At 44.1% G+C, this 16,326-nt stretch overlaps 2 protein-coding genes across 5 annotated transcripts; both read left to right on the forward strand.

Moving 5' to 3' along the window:
* The first annotated feature begins 333 nt into the window (after positions 1 to 333).
* On the forward strand, positions 334 to 3,940 carry smtna (smoothelin a). 4 transcript variants are annotated; one of them, XM_008298790.1, is made up of 8 exons: positions 334 to 837; positions 1,363 to 1,468; positions 2,177 to 2,252; positions 2,338 to 2,466; positions 2,548 to 2,599; positions 2,879 to 2,990; positions 3,094 to 3,245; positions 3,402 to 3,940. In XM_008298790.1, the coding sequence occupies exons 2-8, from the start codon at positions 1,385 to 1,387 to the stop codon at positions 3,547 to 3,549; spliced, it is 753 nt and encodes a 250-aa protein (XP_008297012.1). In that variant the 5' UTR covers positions 334 to 837; positions 1,363 to 1,384; the 3' UTR covers positions 3,550 to 3,940. The 4 variants fall into 4 exon arrangements, with proteins under 4 accessions (XP_008297012.1, XP_008297010.1, XP_008297011.1 ...); XM_008298788.1 differs by having other exon boundaries at positions 2,338 to 2,599; XM_008298789.1 differs by having other exon boundaries at positions 1,373 to 1,468; positions 2,338 to 2,599.
* Positions 3,941 to 7,583: 3,643 nt separating this feature from the next.
* Positions 7,584 to 15,628, forward strand: inpp5ja (inositol polyphosphate-5-phosphatase Ja). Its single transcript, XM_008298793.1, has 12 exons — positions 7,584 to 8,206; positions 9,863 to 9,970; positions 10,138 to 10,246; positions 10,329 to 10,445; positions 10,892 to 11,067; positions 12,145 to 12,256; positions 12,463 to 12,572; positions 12,661 to 12,871; positions 12,962 to 13,099; positions 13,194 to 13,259; positions 13,601 to 13,705; positions 15,137 to 15,628. The coding sequence occupies exons 1-12, from the start codon at positions 7,584 to 7,586 to the stop codon at positions 15,626 to 15,628; spliced, it is 2,367 nt and encodes a 788-aa protein (XP_008297015.1).
* The last annotated feature ends 698 nt before the right edge of the window (positions 15,629 to 16,326 follow it).

Raw genomic sequence — 16,326 nt, forward strand, 5'->3', positions numbered from 1 at the left:
TCTGTGAATTAAAGTGTAAAACTGTGAAAAGCTCTTTAAAGCCCTTCCCGGTCTCTTAAAATGCTTCTTTTTTTTTTTTTTAACTGACTAATGGTACTTATGTGCTTCACTGCACCCACAGCATGTCCTCAAATGCTTTGTGGAGTTATTTTAAAGCAGTGACACATGTTCTCCACTGGATGGAGCAATTTGTCTGCTTTCTAATTCTCTAGATCAATCTGTAAAAGTGCCTTCACTTCAAAATGCTAAATAGTTCCTACTGGAGTTAAAGGTATTTGTGCTTGTTTCCAGAGTGTGTTTATATCTGAGTGTGTAGAGTGTGTGGAGTGTGTGTGTGTTGAGTCTCTGCCTTACAGAGATTCTTCTACTTCTGTAAACACAGTTCGCCGGTCAGATCTTTTGCCTCAATAAGGCAGTGCTCCTCACTTTTTTGCCACTGTTAACCCTTTGTTCCCCACCCAAATCATTTGTCCCTTGCACTGGGTAAACAAAGCGTAACCAAGGGAGACGTGCGATCACAAACGTTTAAGTGAGGATTCGCACCATGAATCTTCACATGACATCATCCAGGATCCAGCGACGAAGAGGAGGAGAGGCGGCTGAAGGTGACAGAGATGGATGAAACCGAGACCTGACGTGATTCTCCCTCCTCCTCCTCCTCCTCCTCCTCCTTCATCCCTATTTGGGTGGTTCGTGTAAACTCTCTCCAAACATGTGTCCTTGCGAAGTGCAGCAGTGTGAGGTGTGATGCCAGGGCTGAGCGCTCACCAGCTCCACATCTGAAGGAGGTTCGAGAAGAGAGGAGAACCCAGAGAGCACCCTGCATCCTGAAAACAGGTGAGTCCAGCAACACCTCAGCCGCCACCAAACCCCTCGTCTAAAGTTCTCACACGTGTGTTACTTTGTTCTTCCCTCCGTACGTCATCGGACACGAGATATTTTCCCCGTTTCTCAGCACATAGTTTCACGCTGTTATCAGATTCTTTTAGCAATGGTCCCGTTGCGCTACATTACTATATTTGTACGTGTTTTTTTGTTCCGTCTGCGCTGCAGTTGCCGAGATACACCGAGGGGCACTTGGGCAGGACAAACATTTCTCTGCACGGCTGCTCAGTTTGTGTCTCTTAAGATTCACACAACTGTTTATGTTTGAATTACTGAGCAGGCTGCGAGCAGAGCAGATGTGTTTTTTACGCTCCGTTTGTGGCATTTGTGAATTGTTTTTGGGGTAAACAGTGAGCGCTGTCTGTCACCAATAATTCATTGTTGCCTCTGTGTGAACGATGCACAAGTTGTTTCAAAAAATCTGCCTCAGTTTTCTTGTGTGTTTCAGTTCTTATCCTTTAAAATATTCTCACAAAGTTTCTGTCAGGATTCACTCGACATGGAGTCAAAGCCTGATGGAGCAGCATCGTTGAGCTGCGAGGAGCTGGCTGCTGTTGAGGATGAAGAAGTTCTCAATAAGATGGTGAGCCGCTTGGACTTTATGTCTCTTTTAAATCTGACCAAAGTCTCCTCGTCACACATTCTGCAGACAGCAGGTCAGGGATTAATGTTTTTGCCACTTTGCAAAGACTCTGTTTTCCATTTTCCTGTCCTGCAAAATATCTGATTTGTAAAAAAATTATTTCTTTTTCTGGATTAAAAGGTTTTTGAAACGCTGTGCTGGAACAAAATGTGAAAAAGTTTAGCCAGAGCAAAAGGTTGTCAACCCACAACATGTATTCGTCCAGTATTACCTGTTCCTGCCTGAATTTATACAAACCCAACACTGATTGCAACCTTTTCAGCACAAACATATCCAAACTGTGCGTCGTACCACATTCCAATTTGGATAAACATCGCATTTCCCCAACAGCCACATTTTTATCTCTCTTCTGTACCAATTTGATAAATTTTCTGACTAAGTATTTGACCTGTAGCATCTTTTCCTTTATTTTAAAGCTGTTTAATAATAGAAAACCTGTAAAACATTCACTTATCTAACATCTGTTTCATGAATTTGTCCAACAATTTAAAAAAACTTGACCAAAAATAATCCTGTTTCTGATCAGAGGGTTGTTACATAAAACGATATAAATGTCCTCCATCACCAACATCAATCCTCTGTTCTAAAAGTTTTGCTTTTAATCTGTCTGTGACCTTTATTTACCTGTGACCTTTATTGTTTTCTCAGCTGGACAACGCGACAGATTTTGAAGAGAGGCGGATGATTCGTGCTGCGTTAAGGGACCTGCTGAAAAAAAAGAGAGGTGAAATCCCAGGAAAAACTTGCGGTAATGACATGGCCATCGACGCATTGCTATGTCTCTGAATTTCTCCACCATCTGTCGTCAGATAAACGGGAGCAGGATCGAGGGTCGAGGCAGCAGGACTTGAGACAGCAGGGTCTGAGCAAAGGGGGGACAACAGGCGGAGGTGTTAGCGTCGGCAGAGCGTCCATGAACCAGCAGCCAACAACAAACAGTGAGTCTGATTTACTCCGAGACCACATTCTGCTTTCGGTTTCAATATTGTACTTTCATTTCATTCCCTCCATCTTCTCAGAAGCACCCGGCCAGTCCTCAGCATCCGGTCCCTTCAACAGGACGGCAGGCGGGTGAGTTGATTTCAAACCTAGTGTGGTCAGTTTTCCATGTTTGGGTACGACAAACATGCAATCCCAGACGTTCCTGCATCATTAGCTTCTTTTTTTTTGGAACTTAATGATGTATTTATTAACATTATGCTGGTATGCAGCTCAGCGTTTTAAAAAGTTGCAGCCACAGTCACTAAAAGAAAAAAAAAACTTTTCTAGAAACAGCGTCGGCCAAGTTATACGATGAGGTAACCCAGACTTTCTGTACAGTCACTGCATGTCTTTGCTTCCTCTCCTCAGCAAGGCCGGTCCCGCTTCAGCCCAGCAATGTCCTCCTGCTGCAGCACCCAACGCTAAAAATGTCAAACAGATGCTTCTGGACTGGTGCAGGGCCAAAACAGAGCCTTATGAGGTAAATACTCCCCCTTGTCTGTGAGTTATGGTCCAGTGGAGCTATACATAGCTCGCTCCCTCGTGTCCAATCTGATTCCACGACTTCTTCTGGTGTGAACCAGGGGGTGGACATCCAGAACTTCTCCTCCAGCTGGAAAGACGGCATCGCCTTCTGCGCCCTGGTGCACCGGTTCTTCCCCGACTCGTTTGAGTACTCCATCCTCAACCCCAACCAGCACAAGGAAAACTTCCAGCTGGCCTTCAGCACTGCAGAGTGAGCTCGCTTTCCTTATATGAAGAGGCAGATGAGTCTTGTTTGGCATAAACTCCAGCAGTAAATCTTAGATGGAAAACAATGTGACTTTACACTTACGAGAGCGCGCTTCCTTTGTCATTGTTTGCTCAAACTATTATTCACTGACGTCTGCAGGAGGCTGGCGGGCTGCCCCCCTCTGCTGGACCCTGACGACTTGGTCCGGATGAGAGAACCCGACTGGAAGTGCGTGTACACCTACATCCAGGAGTTCTACCGCTGCCTGGTGGAGAAGGGCCTGGTCAAGACCAAAAAGCGGCCATAGACTCATTCGTGATTGGCTGTGATTTCCCTTTTTTACCATTACATTACTACAGCTGATGTAAAAAAGAAAAAAAAGAGAGAGAGAGGGAATGTCGTGCAGCTTTTTCAACGTCCTGCCTTTGATCTATTTGATGCATCTGCGTCATTTGAATGTAAATCCACGGTGCCTAATGTGCAGCATTTGTATCGGCTTGTGTGTTAGCAGGGACTTACGGGTGTCTATGTGGTCTCGGTGGACAGCTGGTGCTGCACATCAGTACATTCCACTGAGATTACACATCTGTATTAATCCCAGTCAGAGCCATAGAGAATCTGACTTTTATGATGACGCTGTCGAAGGCCTGGGAGTGTGAGTATTACAGATCCATTCAATAAATATCCTTTTTATCATACACGCTGTTGTTCTGTGTAACTGATAAATGAACGCGCTGCTGTAGAAATCAAAACACTTTATTTTCCAGATGCCAAAGTCGCCAACTCCTGGTGGTGTATTTTACATTTTATTGTGAACAGATTCGTGTTGTGTGAAAGCAGGATATTTACAGTTGAAGAGGCACCGTATGCACATTAAGTTCAGTTTACTGGAGGCTGGAGTATTTCCCCTGAATGAATTTGGTGCCAAATTCTGCGTAGATTGTTTTGGAATCCCAGAATCTTACAAAATGAACCAACATGCTTTGTCAGAACAAGTGTGCGTTACGGACATGGGGCTTAAAAAACATGAGGCGTTTACTGACAGGAAAGGTGGAGTGTAAATCATAGCATCTAGTGTCTCTGATGTCTTCTGAGGCCCCCAACTTTATTTGCTGGAATACTCGATGTAGTTGCACAAGCTTTTCAAATGTGCATTTACACACACAGTCACACTCTAGAGAATCAACTGTGTGCGCTACAACGGAGCAGAACTAAAGCTATTTATAATAATAATAACAGTAATGGACACCCGGGATCTTTCTGCATGGAGTCTCCATGTTCTCCCCGTGCAGCGTGGGTTCTCTCCAGGTTCTCCGGCTTCCTCCAACAGTCCAGAAACATGTTGAGGTTAATTACTGATTCTAAATTGTCCGTAGGTGTGAATGTGAGTGTGCTTGGTTGTCTGTCTCTAAGTGTAGCCCTGTGATAGACTGGTGACCTGTCCAGGTGTCTCCTGTCTTGACCCTGAGTCAGCTGGGATAGACTCCAGTGACTCTAGTGAGGATTAAGCGGTGTATAGATAATGGATGGATGGATGATAGTAATCACAGAAAGAATTGTATGTTTGTAGGTTTGATCATGACTGTGCCCGTCAATAAATAGCAAAACCAGTAATCTTGAAGATGCAACTTGTGCCTTTGGGGCCAAACATTTAATCATAATTAGATTTTTAACTGTCCTGACCCCAAACAGTGCCTATTAAAAGCATCCTCCCTCCTTTTCCCTTTTTATTTGTTAACATTGAATCGAGGCTTTTTTGACAAGACGTTACAACAAATGACTCTTTTGTGTCAAAGTGAAAACCTTTTAATTTTTGCATAGTGATGTCAAATAATATAAAACATAAAATAAGTGATTGCTACTTTAAAGTGACTCATCTAATTCAGGTGCAGCCGCTTGGTGCTACAAGTGACACAATTAGTGAAATGGAGATCATCAGAGTGCCGTGACTCACATGATTGCAGTATAAAGACGCTTTTATCTGGAAGGTCCAGTCACTGGTGAGTCAGTACTCCTGGTTAGAGCAGCACCATGAAGACAAAACAACACTCTGAGCAGCTCTGTACAAAGCTTATTGAAAAGCATAAATCAGAGGATGGATGCAAGAAAATTTCCAAGTCACTGAATATCCCTTGGAGTACAGTTACATCCTAAGAAATGGAAGGAATGTGGGTGAATCTGATCAGAGCAGGCCGTCCCCAAAAACTGACTGATTAGGCACCTCTTGGACAGGTCATGTTTGTAAATGAGAACTGCTTCTGAAAGATTTTTACCTGGTAGAATAAAGGTCAATTAAAAAAATAAAAAGAGACAAGTGAGAGAGGCCACCACAAGCCTCACAAAACTGCAGCCTGGTTTTATATTTTTAATTAAATGACATTACTGGTTTCACTTTGGCATGAAAGAATCTTTGTTGTAAATATTCTCCAAAATAAAAGACAAATTATTTTGACCAAGATTCACTATTTAATAGCAATAAAATGGGGCAACTTTTCATACGTATTTTGGATGAGGACAAAATCAGTAAATCTATCTCAATGATGCAACATCACAAACGAACACAGAGCCACAAAAAAAAAAAGGCTAAAATTATCTCTTTTTTTTTTTTTTTTTTGGAGCATCGATGGAGCGTAAACACAGCCGCGCGTTAATTGTTGAGTTATTTCATTGATGGCTCGGTGGTGAGGAGGCTATTTTGGCTGTGAGCTGGTAGCGCCCCGTGCAGCTGCCATGAGGGGTGCAGATAGGTAGCTCTGCCAAATTTAATTATTGACATGCTGATCAATTCCCCAGGCAGTGACGCACCAGTGCCAGATTTATGCGTCACTGATAGGACAGATGCTCAATTATTTCTGGCTGGCTGCACTTTGGCAGCTGATTTTGTGAGTGTGTGTGTGTGTGTGTGTGTGTGTGTGTGTGTGTGTTTTGCCTCTGCTTGCTGCTCTGCCCGCCCCCAAGTGTTCATGTTTTACCCGGAGAGAGATAGATAGAGGATAGAGGGAGGGAGAGAGAGAGAGAGAGGGAGGTGTTGGGTCGGTGCGCGGCCGGTGTGCAGGAGGAGGAGGTGCAGGCGGGATGCTGACCGAAAAGTGCACAGCTGCTCCGGCCAACTGCGCGTCGCACGGACAGCGATACTAAGTAGGATGAGGTGCAATCAGCTGTTGTATCGTAGCATCAACATGCAAGAGTCCGGGCGCATCAAGCGTGACCGCCTTCTGTCCTGACAGCCCGGCGGCTCGGTCTCCTGCACCGTGACGAGACGAGTCCGCGCTACCGACGGGGTCGCATCCGTCCTGCAGCCCGGCTGGACCATAAATCGATCCTTTTATGTGACAGTGAGCGCGGGTTGATTGGTAGTATTATTTTAAAAAAGGAAGAAAAAAAAACACAAGGAGACTGATGCGTTTCCTCTCTGAGAATTTGTGAGATCACCTTTGCGGTTCACCTTGGAATTAAAAAAACAAAGACGCATAAAAGGTAAGACGTGTTTGGAGAGCCAGCAGCCACAGCCGCTGTTTTTCTCCTGATTGTTCTTGTAATAATTGTGCTTTGTGTTGTTTTCCAGCTTCTTACCTCTGCACATAATGGAGCTGTCATTCAGACTTGCTGGCTCATAGACTGAAATGTAGAAAAAAAAAAAGAAAAAGGCCCACTTGTTCTGTGTTTTAGGCTCTGAAAGTTTTATTTTTTTACTTTCAGCACGAAGCACTGCTCTGTTTTTGATGCTTCTGGTCACCTGGATATCTCTGTTAGAAAGAGATCCTCATTTGCATGTCATGAATAATTTAAAAAAAGGTGTATCATTTCTGTGTGGGAGGGCACATAAACAAAATGGAGGGAGGCCCCTGTCCTCCTATCATGTCAGGCTTCCTCTTCCTTGTGACCTACAGTATCTGTTGACATTGTCTGATGTGCTCCATCATCTGTCAGTCCCACCTCATGCGTCCGTCCGAGCTCATAAGCGAGAGATCAAACAGCGAGCTCTTTACAGTGTCACAGCATCCAAACAATTCTTTCTTCTGCTTCGTAAAAAGGGTCAGGGGCTAATTAGTGTTGCTAGGCAGCGAGGATGTAATCCGGGACGCTGGTCCAAAGTTAGTTCCTCGTGATAAAATCATCAGTGACGCCCGGGGAGCGCGATGTGGACAGATACTCAATATAATGTGATGCATTCTCTCATCTTCCACTCAGTGCCGGCACATCTTTGGCTCTTTCACCTGTGCTGAGCTCTCGGTGATTGATGTTGAGCCCTTTTGGCATTTTTATGTCCTCTGTAAGAGCTTTTATCATGTTAAATATTAAGAAGAAGTACGTTAGTTGTCTCCATATTGTTGCAGGTTGATGGATCGCCAGAAGCATGTCAGCCCGGACCCTTGTGGTCCTCAGGTGCAGCCTGGACCCTGTGCGTTAATGGGACCCGGTCCAGGTTTACCTCCACAGCTCACAATCCAGGAACCGCCTCTCATCAGCCCTCCAGAGGTGCTCAAGAAGCCGTCCGGACTGAGCCCCACGCCGGCCGTACGTGCACCTGCAAAAGACCAGATGCGGTCAGGAGAGGCGAAGTCTGGGTCCACTTCAGCGACGCTGGCGAGCATCAGCCGCCCGAGACCGACTGCTCTCGGAACTAAACCGTCTCCAAAGCCGACCAGAATCGCTCTGGACCACTCGCTCTGGAAGGAAATAGATCTGATCCCTGTTAACATCCCAGGACCTCAGAGTGCCAACGCCCTGCCACACTCTCCCACAGAGTCCACGTTACCTGCTCACAGTCCTCAGAGCCCCCACAGCCCTCAGACCTACCTGAGCCCTTCTCCCAGCCTGCCTCAGCCCAGCACCAACCTGCCCTCCAGCCTCAGCCCCAAGTCCAGCCTCAGCCCTCAGCCGCAGAGGACGCCCTCGCCCGGGAGCTCGACCCAGAGCCTGGCTCAGTCCGACAAGTCAGAGGGAGAGAACAATGACTTCAGGTGAGACAAACAAGAACACCTTCATAAAACATTTCTGTAGTACGTCGCCTGTGTCACTTCCACAGGGTGTTTAGATCTGCTCTGATGAACGCCGGCCCTCCATGTGTCTAAATACAGCTGCAGAAGTGTCCTGCAGTCAGCCGCTGTAAGGAAGCTGATGTGAGTCCAACCATGTCACATGAATCACAGCAGCACTAAGAGCTTCATGAACCTGACAGAGTGACACAGGCACATTTTGTTGGCAGATTTCCCAGAGGCACTTTTGTTGGGTCCCCGCGCTCATAAACAACGGCTGCTAGTAAAAACTCAGTTTAACTTGGTGGACGTGTGTTTATACGAAGAATAAAACATGTGGGAAGACGTTCAGATGGCATCATCTCCTGTCTGTCCTGCTGTTCCTGCAAAGATGCATTTTTATTTTTTATATCACCACAGATCAAATGTTCATACTTTACACTGAAAGCATGTATTGATGCGCATCGATTCCTTTACTTTCAGGCAACCGATGGTTTGTTTTGGTATGATGCGATAATCAATTTATATGGAAAATGTCAAATAACAACACTGGTGCTGTTTGCTTCTATATTTCTGTATAGATTTTTGCAGTCGGGGTTATGGTATGGTCACCTGATCACAGAACCATGAGCTGTGTTCACTGGAAATGAAATCCTGACGACAAACAACAGCATGGCAATAAGGTTTCTGGAAAGAAAAATGTGAATTTAGCCATTTATTACACTAAAACAGGCACACATTTAATGGCAGAACAGTCAGTAATCAGCAGTAATAGAGCTTAAAAATAAAATTTTAACTTAATCATACAGTTGAATGTTCAGTGGATTCTGTTTTAATTTTAATTTTAGATAACTTTAAACTGATTTTTGTCTTGTTTGCTATTTAAATCAATTGAAGCAAATGGCTGCAGTAGAGCAGGAAATATAAAATCCTAAATAAATATAGGTTGGAAAATGGAAACCATGACGGCTGAAACATGCACAAATAGCAGCGAGGTTGTTTAGATTCATCATTTGATCCTGTAAATGTACCAAACAGTTCTCTTTGTGGCACAAATCTACATACCAACCAGCAAAAAGTAAAGAGAGTAGCTCTGATATGAGCTGATTCATCCAATGAAAGAAAGTAATGTGACAACTATTTTGATTTTTGAATCATTTTTCATGCACAAATGCCAAATATTTCCTTGTTCCAGCCTTCCAGATACCAGTTTGTGCTGCTTGTCTTCATCCTATCTGACATCTCCTTCACTTAATAGGCATTTTTCACAGTTTATTAACATTTTACAGACAAAACAATGAACTGAACACTTGAGAAAATCGGTAAATTCATAAATACTGAAGCCAACAATCCAAAATCTTGCCTCTGTAATAAAACCGTGTGTCTGCTAATTCAGTTTCAGAGCTCCATCACTTTCTTTCTCCCTCCAGCTCACCCACGCGCACACGCACGCTCCATACTTAGTCATCATGGAGGTACACAGAGGTGCTTAATTGTGCTTATCTTTTTTTCTATATACAGAAACCCTGATGAAAGCCGCGTCCCCCGAGGATTACAGCATGGATTATGTCCTCTTTCACCCTTCACTATATGGTACTTAAATCTAATGCAGCATCTCCTCTGCTTCCATCCTCTGAAAAGGGTCCACATCGTCACATGGAACGTGGGATCAGCTGTCCCGCCAGATGACATCACTTCTCTGTTTGGACCAAATGTTTCAGATGGGAACATTGACATGTTTATCATCGGGTAAGCAAGTATTTCTGCGCGACTCAGCAGTGCCAGAGAGACAGCCGTGAGTGCCCACTCAGTCATCTGTGTTGGTTTTTGATTTGTTACCTCCTGCTACCCATCACTGTCCTTTTGTTTTTTTTTAAATTTCTATTTGTTAATGACATTTCTCTACTTTCATCCAGACTCCAAGAAGTCAACTCCATGATAAACAAGAGGCTGAAGGATGCTCTTTTTTCAGACCAGTGGAGCGAGCTCTGCATGGACACGCTCAGTCCTTTCGGCTACGTTCTGGTCAGTAAGGAGTTAAAACCTATCGTCCTTCATTCCTAAACGTGCCCTCGGTAGATGTCACATTATGTTTTCGTCCGTTTAGGTGGCGTCCCAGAGAATGCAGGGCGTGCTGCTGCTGGTTTTCTCTAAATTCTGCCATCTTCCATTCCTCAGAGGTGTGCAGACGGAGAGCACTCGCACAGGACTGGGGGGATACTGGGTACGTGCTACGCATCACAGAGTGCCGCTCTGAAACCGGCCGATTTATGATGTGGCGAAATTTGCGGCGGGTAGCGTGTCGGTGAGGTTTTAATGGGATGTGGCGGTCAAAGGTAGCGTGTGGCGGTGCGTGCATGCGTGGGCGCGTGTGTCAGTGTGTGACCTTCCCGTGCGTGTTGATGTCAGCATCACCCCTGGCTGCTGCTGGTGCAGTCTCCTTCTCTTTGAGGTCAGTGCAGCAGCAGGGCTGTCTGGCTTTCTGGTTCTGTGACTCAGTGTCAAAAAAAAAAAAAAGAAAAGAAAAGAAACAACACCACAACCTCGTCCCCGAGCGCAGACCTGCTCGCTACGTGCATGTGTTTTGTTTGTTGTAAATGTTATTATAAAGAGTCTGTGCCGTCAGGTTTGTCACGGCATCCTGTCTTTGCCCTTTCCTGTCACTCTCAGGGGAACAAAGGGGGCGTCAGCGCCAGGATGACGATGTTCGGACACCCGGTGTGCTTCCTCAACTGTCACCTGCCGGCTCACATGAGGAACCTGGAGCAGCGGATGGAGGACTTTGAAAGCATCCTTCAGCAGCAGCAGTTTGAGGGAGGGACAGCGACCGGCGTGCTGGACCACGAGTGGGTGGCAGTGTTTTTACATGTTAGTCTAATTGAACCAAATGAGGTTTGCACAGCCATTAAAAAAAAGAGTAATTAAGTCAGTCATTCAGCCATAATAATGAATAAATGTCACACGTAGACACATTAATTCATCATCTTAAAATAATGAATAAATACTTGGAGGTCATGTTAAATGCTCAGAAGCATTACTATTTGATATTTAATGTTTCTTGAGTTTCAAGTAACAGACTTAAACTTGGATCTTTGTCATGATAGTGTAGAAAACATTATACGACAAACAAAAAATAAAACTATAATAGTCAACTATAATAATTAACCCTCCAGCAGTTTTCTTGCTCCTGTCACATTTTTACACACTGTGGGCTCTTTTTTCTTTTATTGAAATATGCACCTCCATGGAAAAAGCAGTGAGAAGAACTCCAAAATATCTTTAGTGCAGAATAAAAAAGTTAAAATACCAGAAATCATAAAAGATAAAAAGCAAAAGAGGAATTTCTTTGAATATATATTTTGAGAAAATTGAAAAAATCTTAAAATCTACAAGATTTTTTCCAAATACCCCCACGTGTACTGGAAAAACTGGTGACTCTACATATCAGAGTCATACATTTTTAATTTGTTTCCATACTCCTCTCCTCTCTGCTTTGTGTACACAGCCTGTAGTTCAGCCCAGTTCAGCTGGAAAGCTAATGAATTTTTGTCATGATGGTCACAGCAGAGACCCTGAAAGCCTCGTGGTTACAAGAAATGCAGATTTTTTTACAGAATCTGATTAACGCATATGGTTTATTTTTGGCTATTTTTAAAATGAGGTGCAGAATAAAATAGTTTTTGATAAAATACCCTGATTTGAAGCTTAAACATGGATCTGCACATCACAAATGAGCAGTTCAAAGACCACTGAGAAGATGAAAATTTGACTATTTTTTCTGTTTTTACAGTTTGTGAGTTTGATAGCACGCCTCTCCAAACCATTATGGCCAGTTTTGGGGCTCAGATAGTTAATTACTATAATTTTCCTCTTTATCTTTGTTCACTTCAAGTAACTGACAGGCCTGTCTGCTCTCTCCCCAGTGTCGTGTTTTGGTTTGGGGATTTGAATTTCCGTATCGAGGACTATGACATCCACGTGGTGAAATGTGCCATAGACAGCAATAAGCTGCCTCTGCTGTGGGAGCGGGATCAGGTGAGCGCTTTTACCACGTTGGCACACTCACAGAGACAGGTGGATGTTTCTGGAAGAGTTTACGCCACCTGTTTGTCTGCTGGTCACCAACCACCAGAGGGAGCTGCAGCACCGAGTGAACAAACATCACCGTCTGTTACACTGAATGAAACTCATCCAGGCGTGTTGTTCTCTTCTGTTTTCCTGTTTGTTTGACGACTCCACAGCTCAACATGGCTAAAAACACAGAGTCCATCCTGGAGGGCTTCATCGAGGGGCCGCTCAACTTCCCCCCTACATATAAGTTCGATGTGGGCACTCATACGTACGACACCAGGTTCGCCTCAGACGCCTCCATCACAAACTTGTTTCTTCACCTCTGCAGCTGCTGCTATCAAAACCTGTTTCTGCTTCACCTCTGTCAGTGCTAAGAAGAGGAAACCTGCCTGGACAGATCGCATCCTCTGGCGCCTTCGTCGCACCGGTTCCCCAGTTCCTACCCACAATGCAGCGCTGCAGCGGGGTCTGACCTCATGGTTGGGGGGCGCGACTAAAGTGACACAACATGTGTACCGAAGTCACATGGGCTTCACCATCAGTGACCACAAACCTGTTTCTGCTCTGTTTTCGCTGCACGTAAGACGATATTCGACACTCAAATACACTCTAGCATCAGTTTTCTTCCTTAGTTATGTTGTTTTATTTCTATATATGTCTCTGCTCTAGTTCCCATTTAAGGTGGGGATGCCTCTGGTGGAGCTGCAGGTGAACAAGGAGTGGTCCAAAGTCTCAGATGCTACAGTCAGATTCACCGTCGCGTCAACTTATCAGCGCAGCTCATGGGACTGGGTCGCAATATACAAGGTAGTTGTTTAGCAGCTCATCAGGTACATTTTCCCAGTTTTGCTCCTCTGAGTGTCAACGCTTAGGATTACAGCCATGATTTCCTTTTGTCCAGGTTGGATTCAGGCATCACAAAGATTACCAGGCGTATGTGTGGGCCAAAGGAGAGCATGCAACACAGGTGGGTCACAAACTCCATCCATCCATTATCTATACACCGCTTAATCCTCACTAGGGTCATGGGGGGCTGGAGTCTATCCCATGTGACTTAGGGCGACGGTAGGGGACACCATGGACAGGTCACCAGTCTATCACAGGGCTACACTTAGATACAGACAACCACGCACACTCACATTCACACTTGTGGACAATTTAGAATCACCAATTAACCTCAACATGTTTCTGGACTGTGTGGGAGGAAGAACCCGGAGAGAACCCACGCTGCACGGGGAGAACATGCAAACTCACATTAATACATGTTGTGCTGCAGCACAGTTAACTTGACCGTTCTGGTCTCTGCAGGTGACGTTCTCGGAGGAGGATTTGCCAAGAGACGACTGTGAATACATCCTGGGTTACTACAGTAATAACATGAACAGTATTGTCGGATTGTCGTCACCAATTCAGGTAACGCAGTTCAGAAAAATAGCAACGTTCCTCCTGTGTATGATATATTCATGAATGGATGTGTTCATTTATACTGTGTACATGTATATAGACGATAAAAGTCTCATTTTAAAGAATTTTAAGAGCTAAATTTATCTGATTCCAGCTCCTAAAAGGTGAATATTTTCTGGACAGTGGTGGAATGTAACTAACTACATTTACTCAAGCACTGCACTTAAGAACACATTTGAGGTACTTTTACTTTACTTGAGTGTTTTCTTTCATTTCAATTTCTGCTCCAGCTACATCTCAGAGGAAAATATTGTACTTTTTACTTCTTTATGTTAATTTGACAGCTTAAGTTGCTTTACAGATTATGTTTTTGGCACATAAAATATATAAAGAGCTTATAAAATATGTTGTTTGGTTATAAATTAAAGTCACTGAGGGTTTATGCAAGTACATCTTAATTGTTTTGTGAATTAATCGAGGAAAATTGGCAGCTTTTCTGATAATCGTTTTCACTGTTTTCCCAATTTTTACAAACTAAACAATCATTAAATTGATGGAGAAAATAATCAGTCAGTTATTCCATAATGAAAATAAGAATTAGTTGCAGTTGGATACAGAATAAGTCAAAACAGGCTCAAGTTCATCCAATAAAATCCTGTTTTTTACATCAATGCATAACTAATAATACATATGATAGAGTAACATTCACATTTTTCTGCAGTAGGAACCTTTTGTGATAATACTTCTACTTCAGTAATGTTTTTAATGTAAATGCTTCGTCCACCACTGTTTCTGGATCTATTCCAAGAGAGTAAATATCTGATTGTTGCTCACAAAAAACAAGACATGAAGAGAAAATAGTGATTCGAACATGAAAAAGATCATAAACTCCAGTTTCTAGTCACTTTGCAGAATTAGATTATGCAAAATCTATATATTTATATATACTAGCTTGCAAAATGTGAAGCTTTTTTGCCACCAGCATGTAAACAGTTCAATTATCTCCACCTTGACTAGTTCCAGCTTCAAGATGCTGCTTGAAAATGTTTGTATCAATAACAATAATTCACTAATATAATGAAACAGACAATAACTGAGAGGCAGCAGCACCATTCAGGTGAACAATGAGCACTTTTATTTTAGGTGCATTCTGCTGATAGTATTTAGAAAACCTTTATTGTCATTGTAGCACCGGCAAAAGCACAAAATAATAAATAAATACAGAAATAAAAGTGTAATAAATGCTCAAATCTAACACTTTGCACCAGCGTTATGTTTCTTATTGCAGCAGAAATAAATACAATTTATTGCACACGTTTGAATGACTTATCACACAACCTTCCTTTAGTGCTCTTGCTTGTATTTTTTAAGATTTGATTCCTTTTATTTATCCTGTAGTTTCCTTTTTTTTAGCACTTATCTCCTCCTCATCCTCAACAGATCAGGATGCCCGTCCACAGCCCCACCGTGTGCCGCTCCGAGAGCTCCGACGTCAGCTCCGAAGACGACAGCACCCTGGTCCTGCTGGCTCCCAACTCCCGCAGCCCGAGCCCCAAAACCGGCAAACACCACCACCGCCACCGTCGCAGCCGCAGCCCTGCCGTTCCCTCCCTTTCGTCCAACCCCCTCCCCTCCCTGCAGGGACTCAGCCTCTGTCCTCGCTCCAAAGACAGCCAGACGAGAAGCCGCTCGCCCTGCTCCGCCTCTAAGAAGGAGCGTCTGGTCTCCCCCGACACTGTGCCGTCTCCCACCGTCAGCCCGCTCACCCCTCGCAGCCCCGTGTCTCCGGGCGGCGGCGTGACTGCGCCCGAGGCCCTGATCGCTGCCATCTTGGGTGAACCCAGACCAGCTCAGGTTAGCCCCACGGGGGTCAAACACATAGGGAAGGCAGGGGAAACAGACGCTGCAAAGAACATGAAGATCAAGAGCTAAAATGAGGTGCGGTGCGAGGAGGACGGGGGGAGCGATATCCATGCGTTCGGGGTTCTGATCCGACCCCCTCCCCCCACACACACACTGTCACTGTGCTCGTAGAGGCAGCACATCTAATGACTCTTAACGTAGTTTGCAAACATTCCACATTGTAGCTCTGCAGCTCCCTGTTTCTGAATCATCTCATACACAATACTGTATGTGTATCTCAGAGTCAAAAATGTGTCCAGACTCTCAATGACAAGTGCTTTTATAGACTCATAAGCTATATCATACATAAAGAAGCATATTGAATGTGAAACCAAAGTCTGAGTAAACCTGTGATGGATGAGGCCAGTCGTTACTGACAGCAATATGGATCCATGTAAACAGTCTTGTATCACCATAAGGACCCTGGACCACAAGTATTGATGGTATCATTGTTCACAACACAGTGAGAGAGTGTGTGTTTGTCTGTGTGTGTGCGTGTGTGTGGTTTTGTGTAGGCCTATGTGTTAAAACATTAATTAAATGTGTGAAACATGCATTTCGGACCTGATGGCGGTTTTCACTCCGTAGGTCTTGGTCTGTATTCATAAAATGAATCTAATGTATCCGAGAGTAGCGATAGAGAGCATTTTATCACCTCGAGTCAATGTGAAATTTCCACGTGACTGCGTGAACTTGAACCGTAATCCCAGACCAATGCTCTTATTCTT

Source organism: Stegastes partitus, unplaced genomic scaffold, assembly GCF_000690725.1.
Source record: "Stegastes partitus isolate 25-593 unplaced genomic scaffold, Stegastes_partitus-1.0.2 Scaffold1350, whole genome shotgun sequence".
NCBI lineage: Eukaryota > Metazoa > Chordata > Actinopteri > Pomacentridae > Stegastes > Stegastes partitus.

What these genes read in the sequence shown, in the direction of transcription:
- smtna (XM_008298788.1), top strand. Translation starts at nt 1,385, where the DNA reads ATGGAGTCAAAGCCTGATGGAGCAGCATCGTTGAGCTGCGAGGAGCTG. An exon ending in AAGAAGTTCTCAATAAGATG is followed by an intron (nt 1,469 to 2,176) that starts GTGAGCCGCTTG and finishes TTGTTTTCTCAG; the next exon opens with CTGGACAACGCGACAGATTT. An exon ending in CCAAAACAGAGCCTTATGAG is followed by an intron (nt 2,991 to 3,093) that starts GTAAATACTCCC and finishes GGTGTGAACCAG; the next exon opens with GGGGTGGACATCCAGAACTT.
- inpp5ja (XM_008298793.1), top strand. Translation starts at nt 7,584, where the DNA reads ATGGATCGCCAGAAGCATGTCAGCCCGGACCCTTGTGGTCCTCAGGTG. An exon ending in CAGGACTGGGGGGATACTGG is followed by an intron (nt 10,446 to 10,891) that starts GTACGTGCTACG and finishes TGTCACTCTCAG; the next exon opens with GGGAACAAAGGGGGCGTCAG. An exon ending in GATTGTCGTCACCAATTCAG is followed by an intron (nt 13,706 to 15,136) that starts GTAACGCAGTTC and finishes CATCCTCAACAG; the next exon opens with ATCAGGATGCCCGTCCACAG.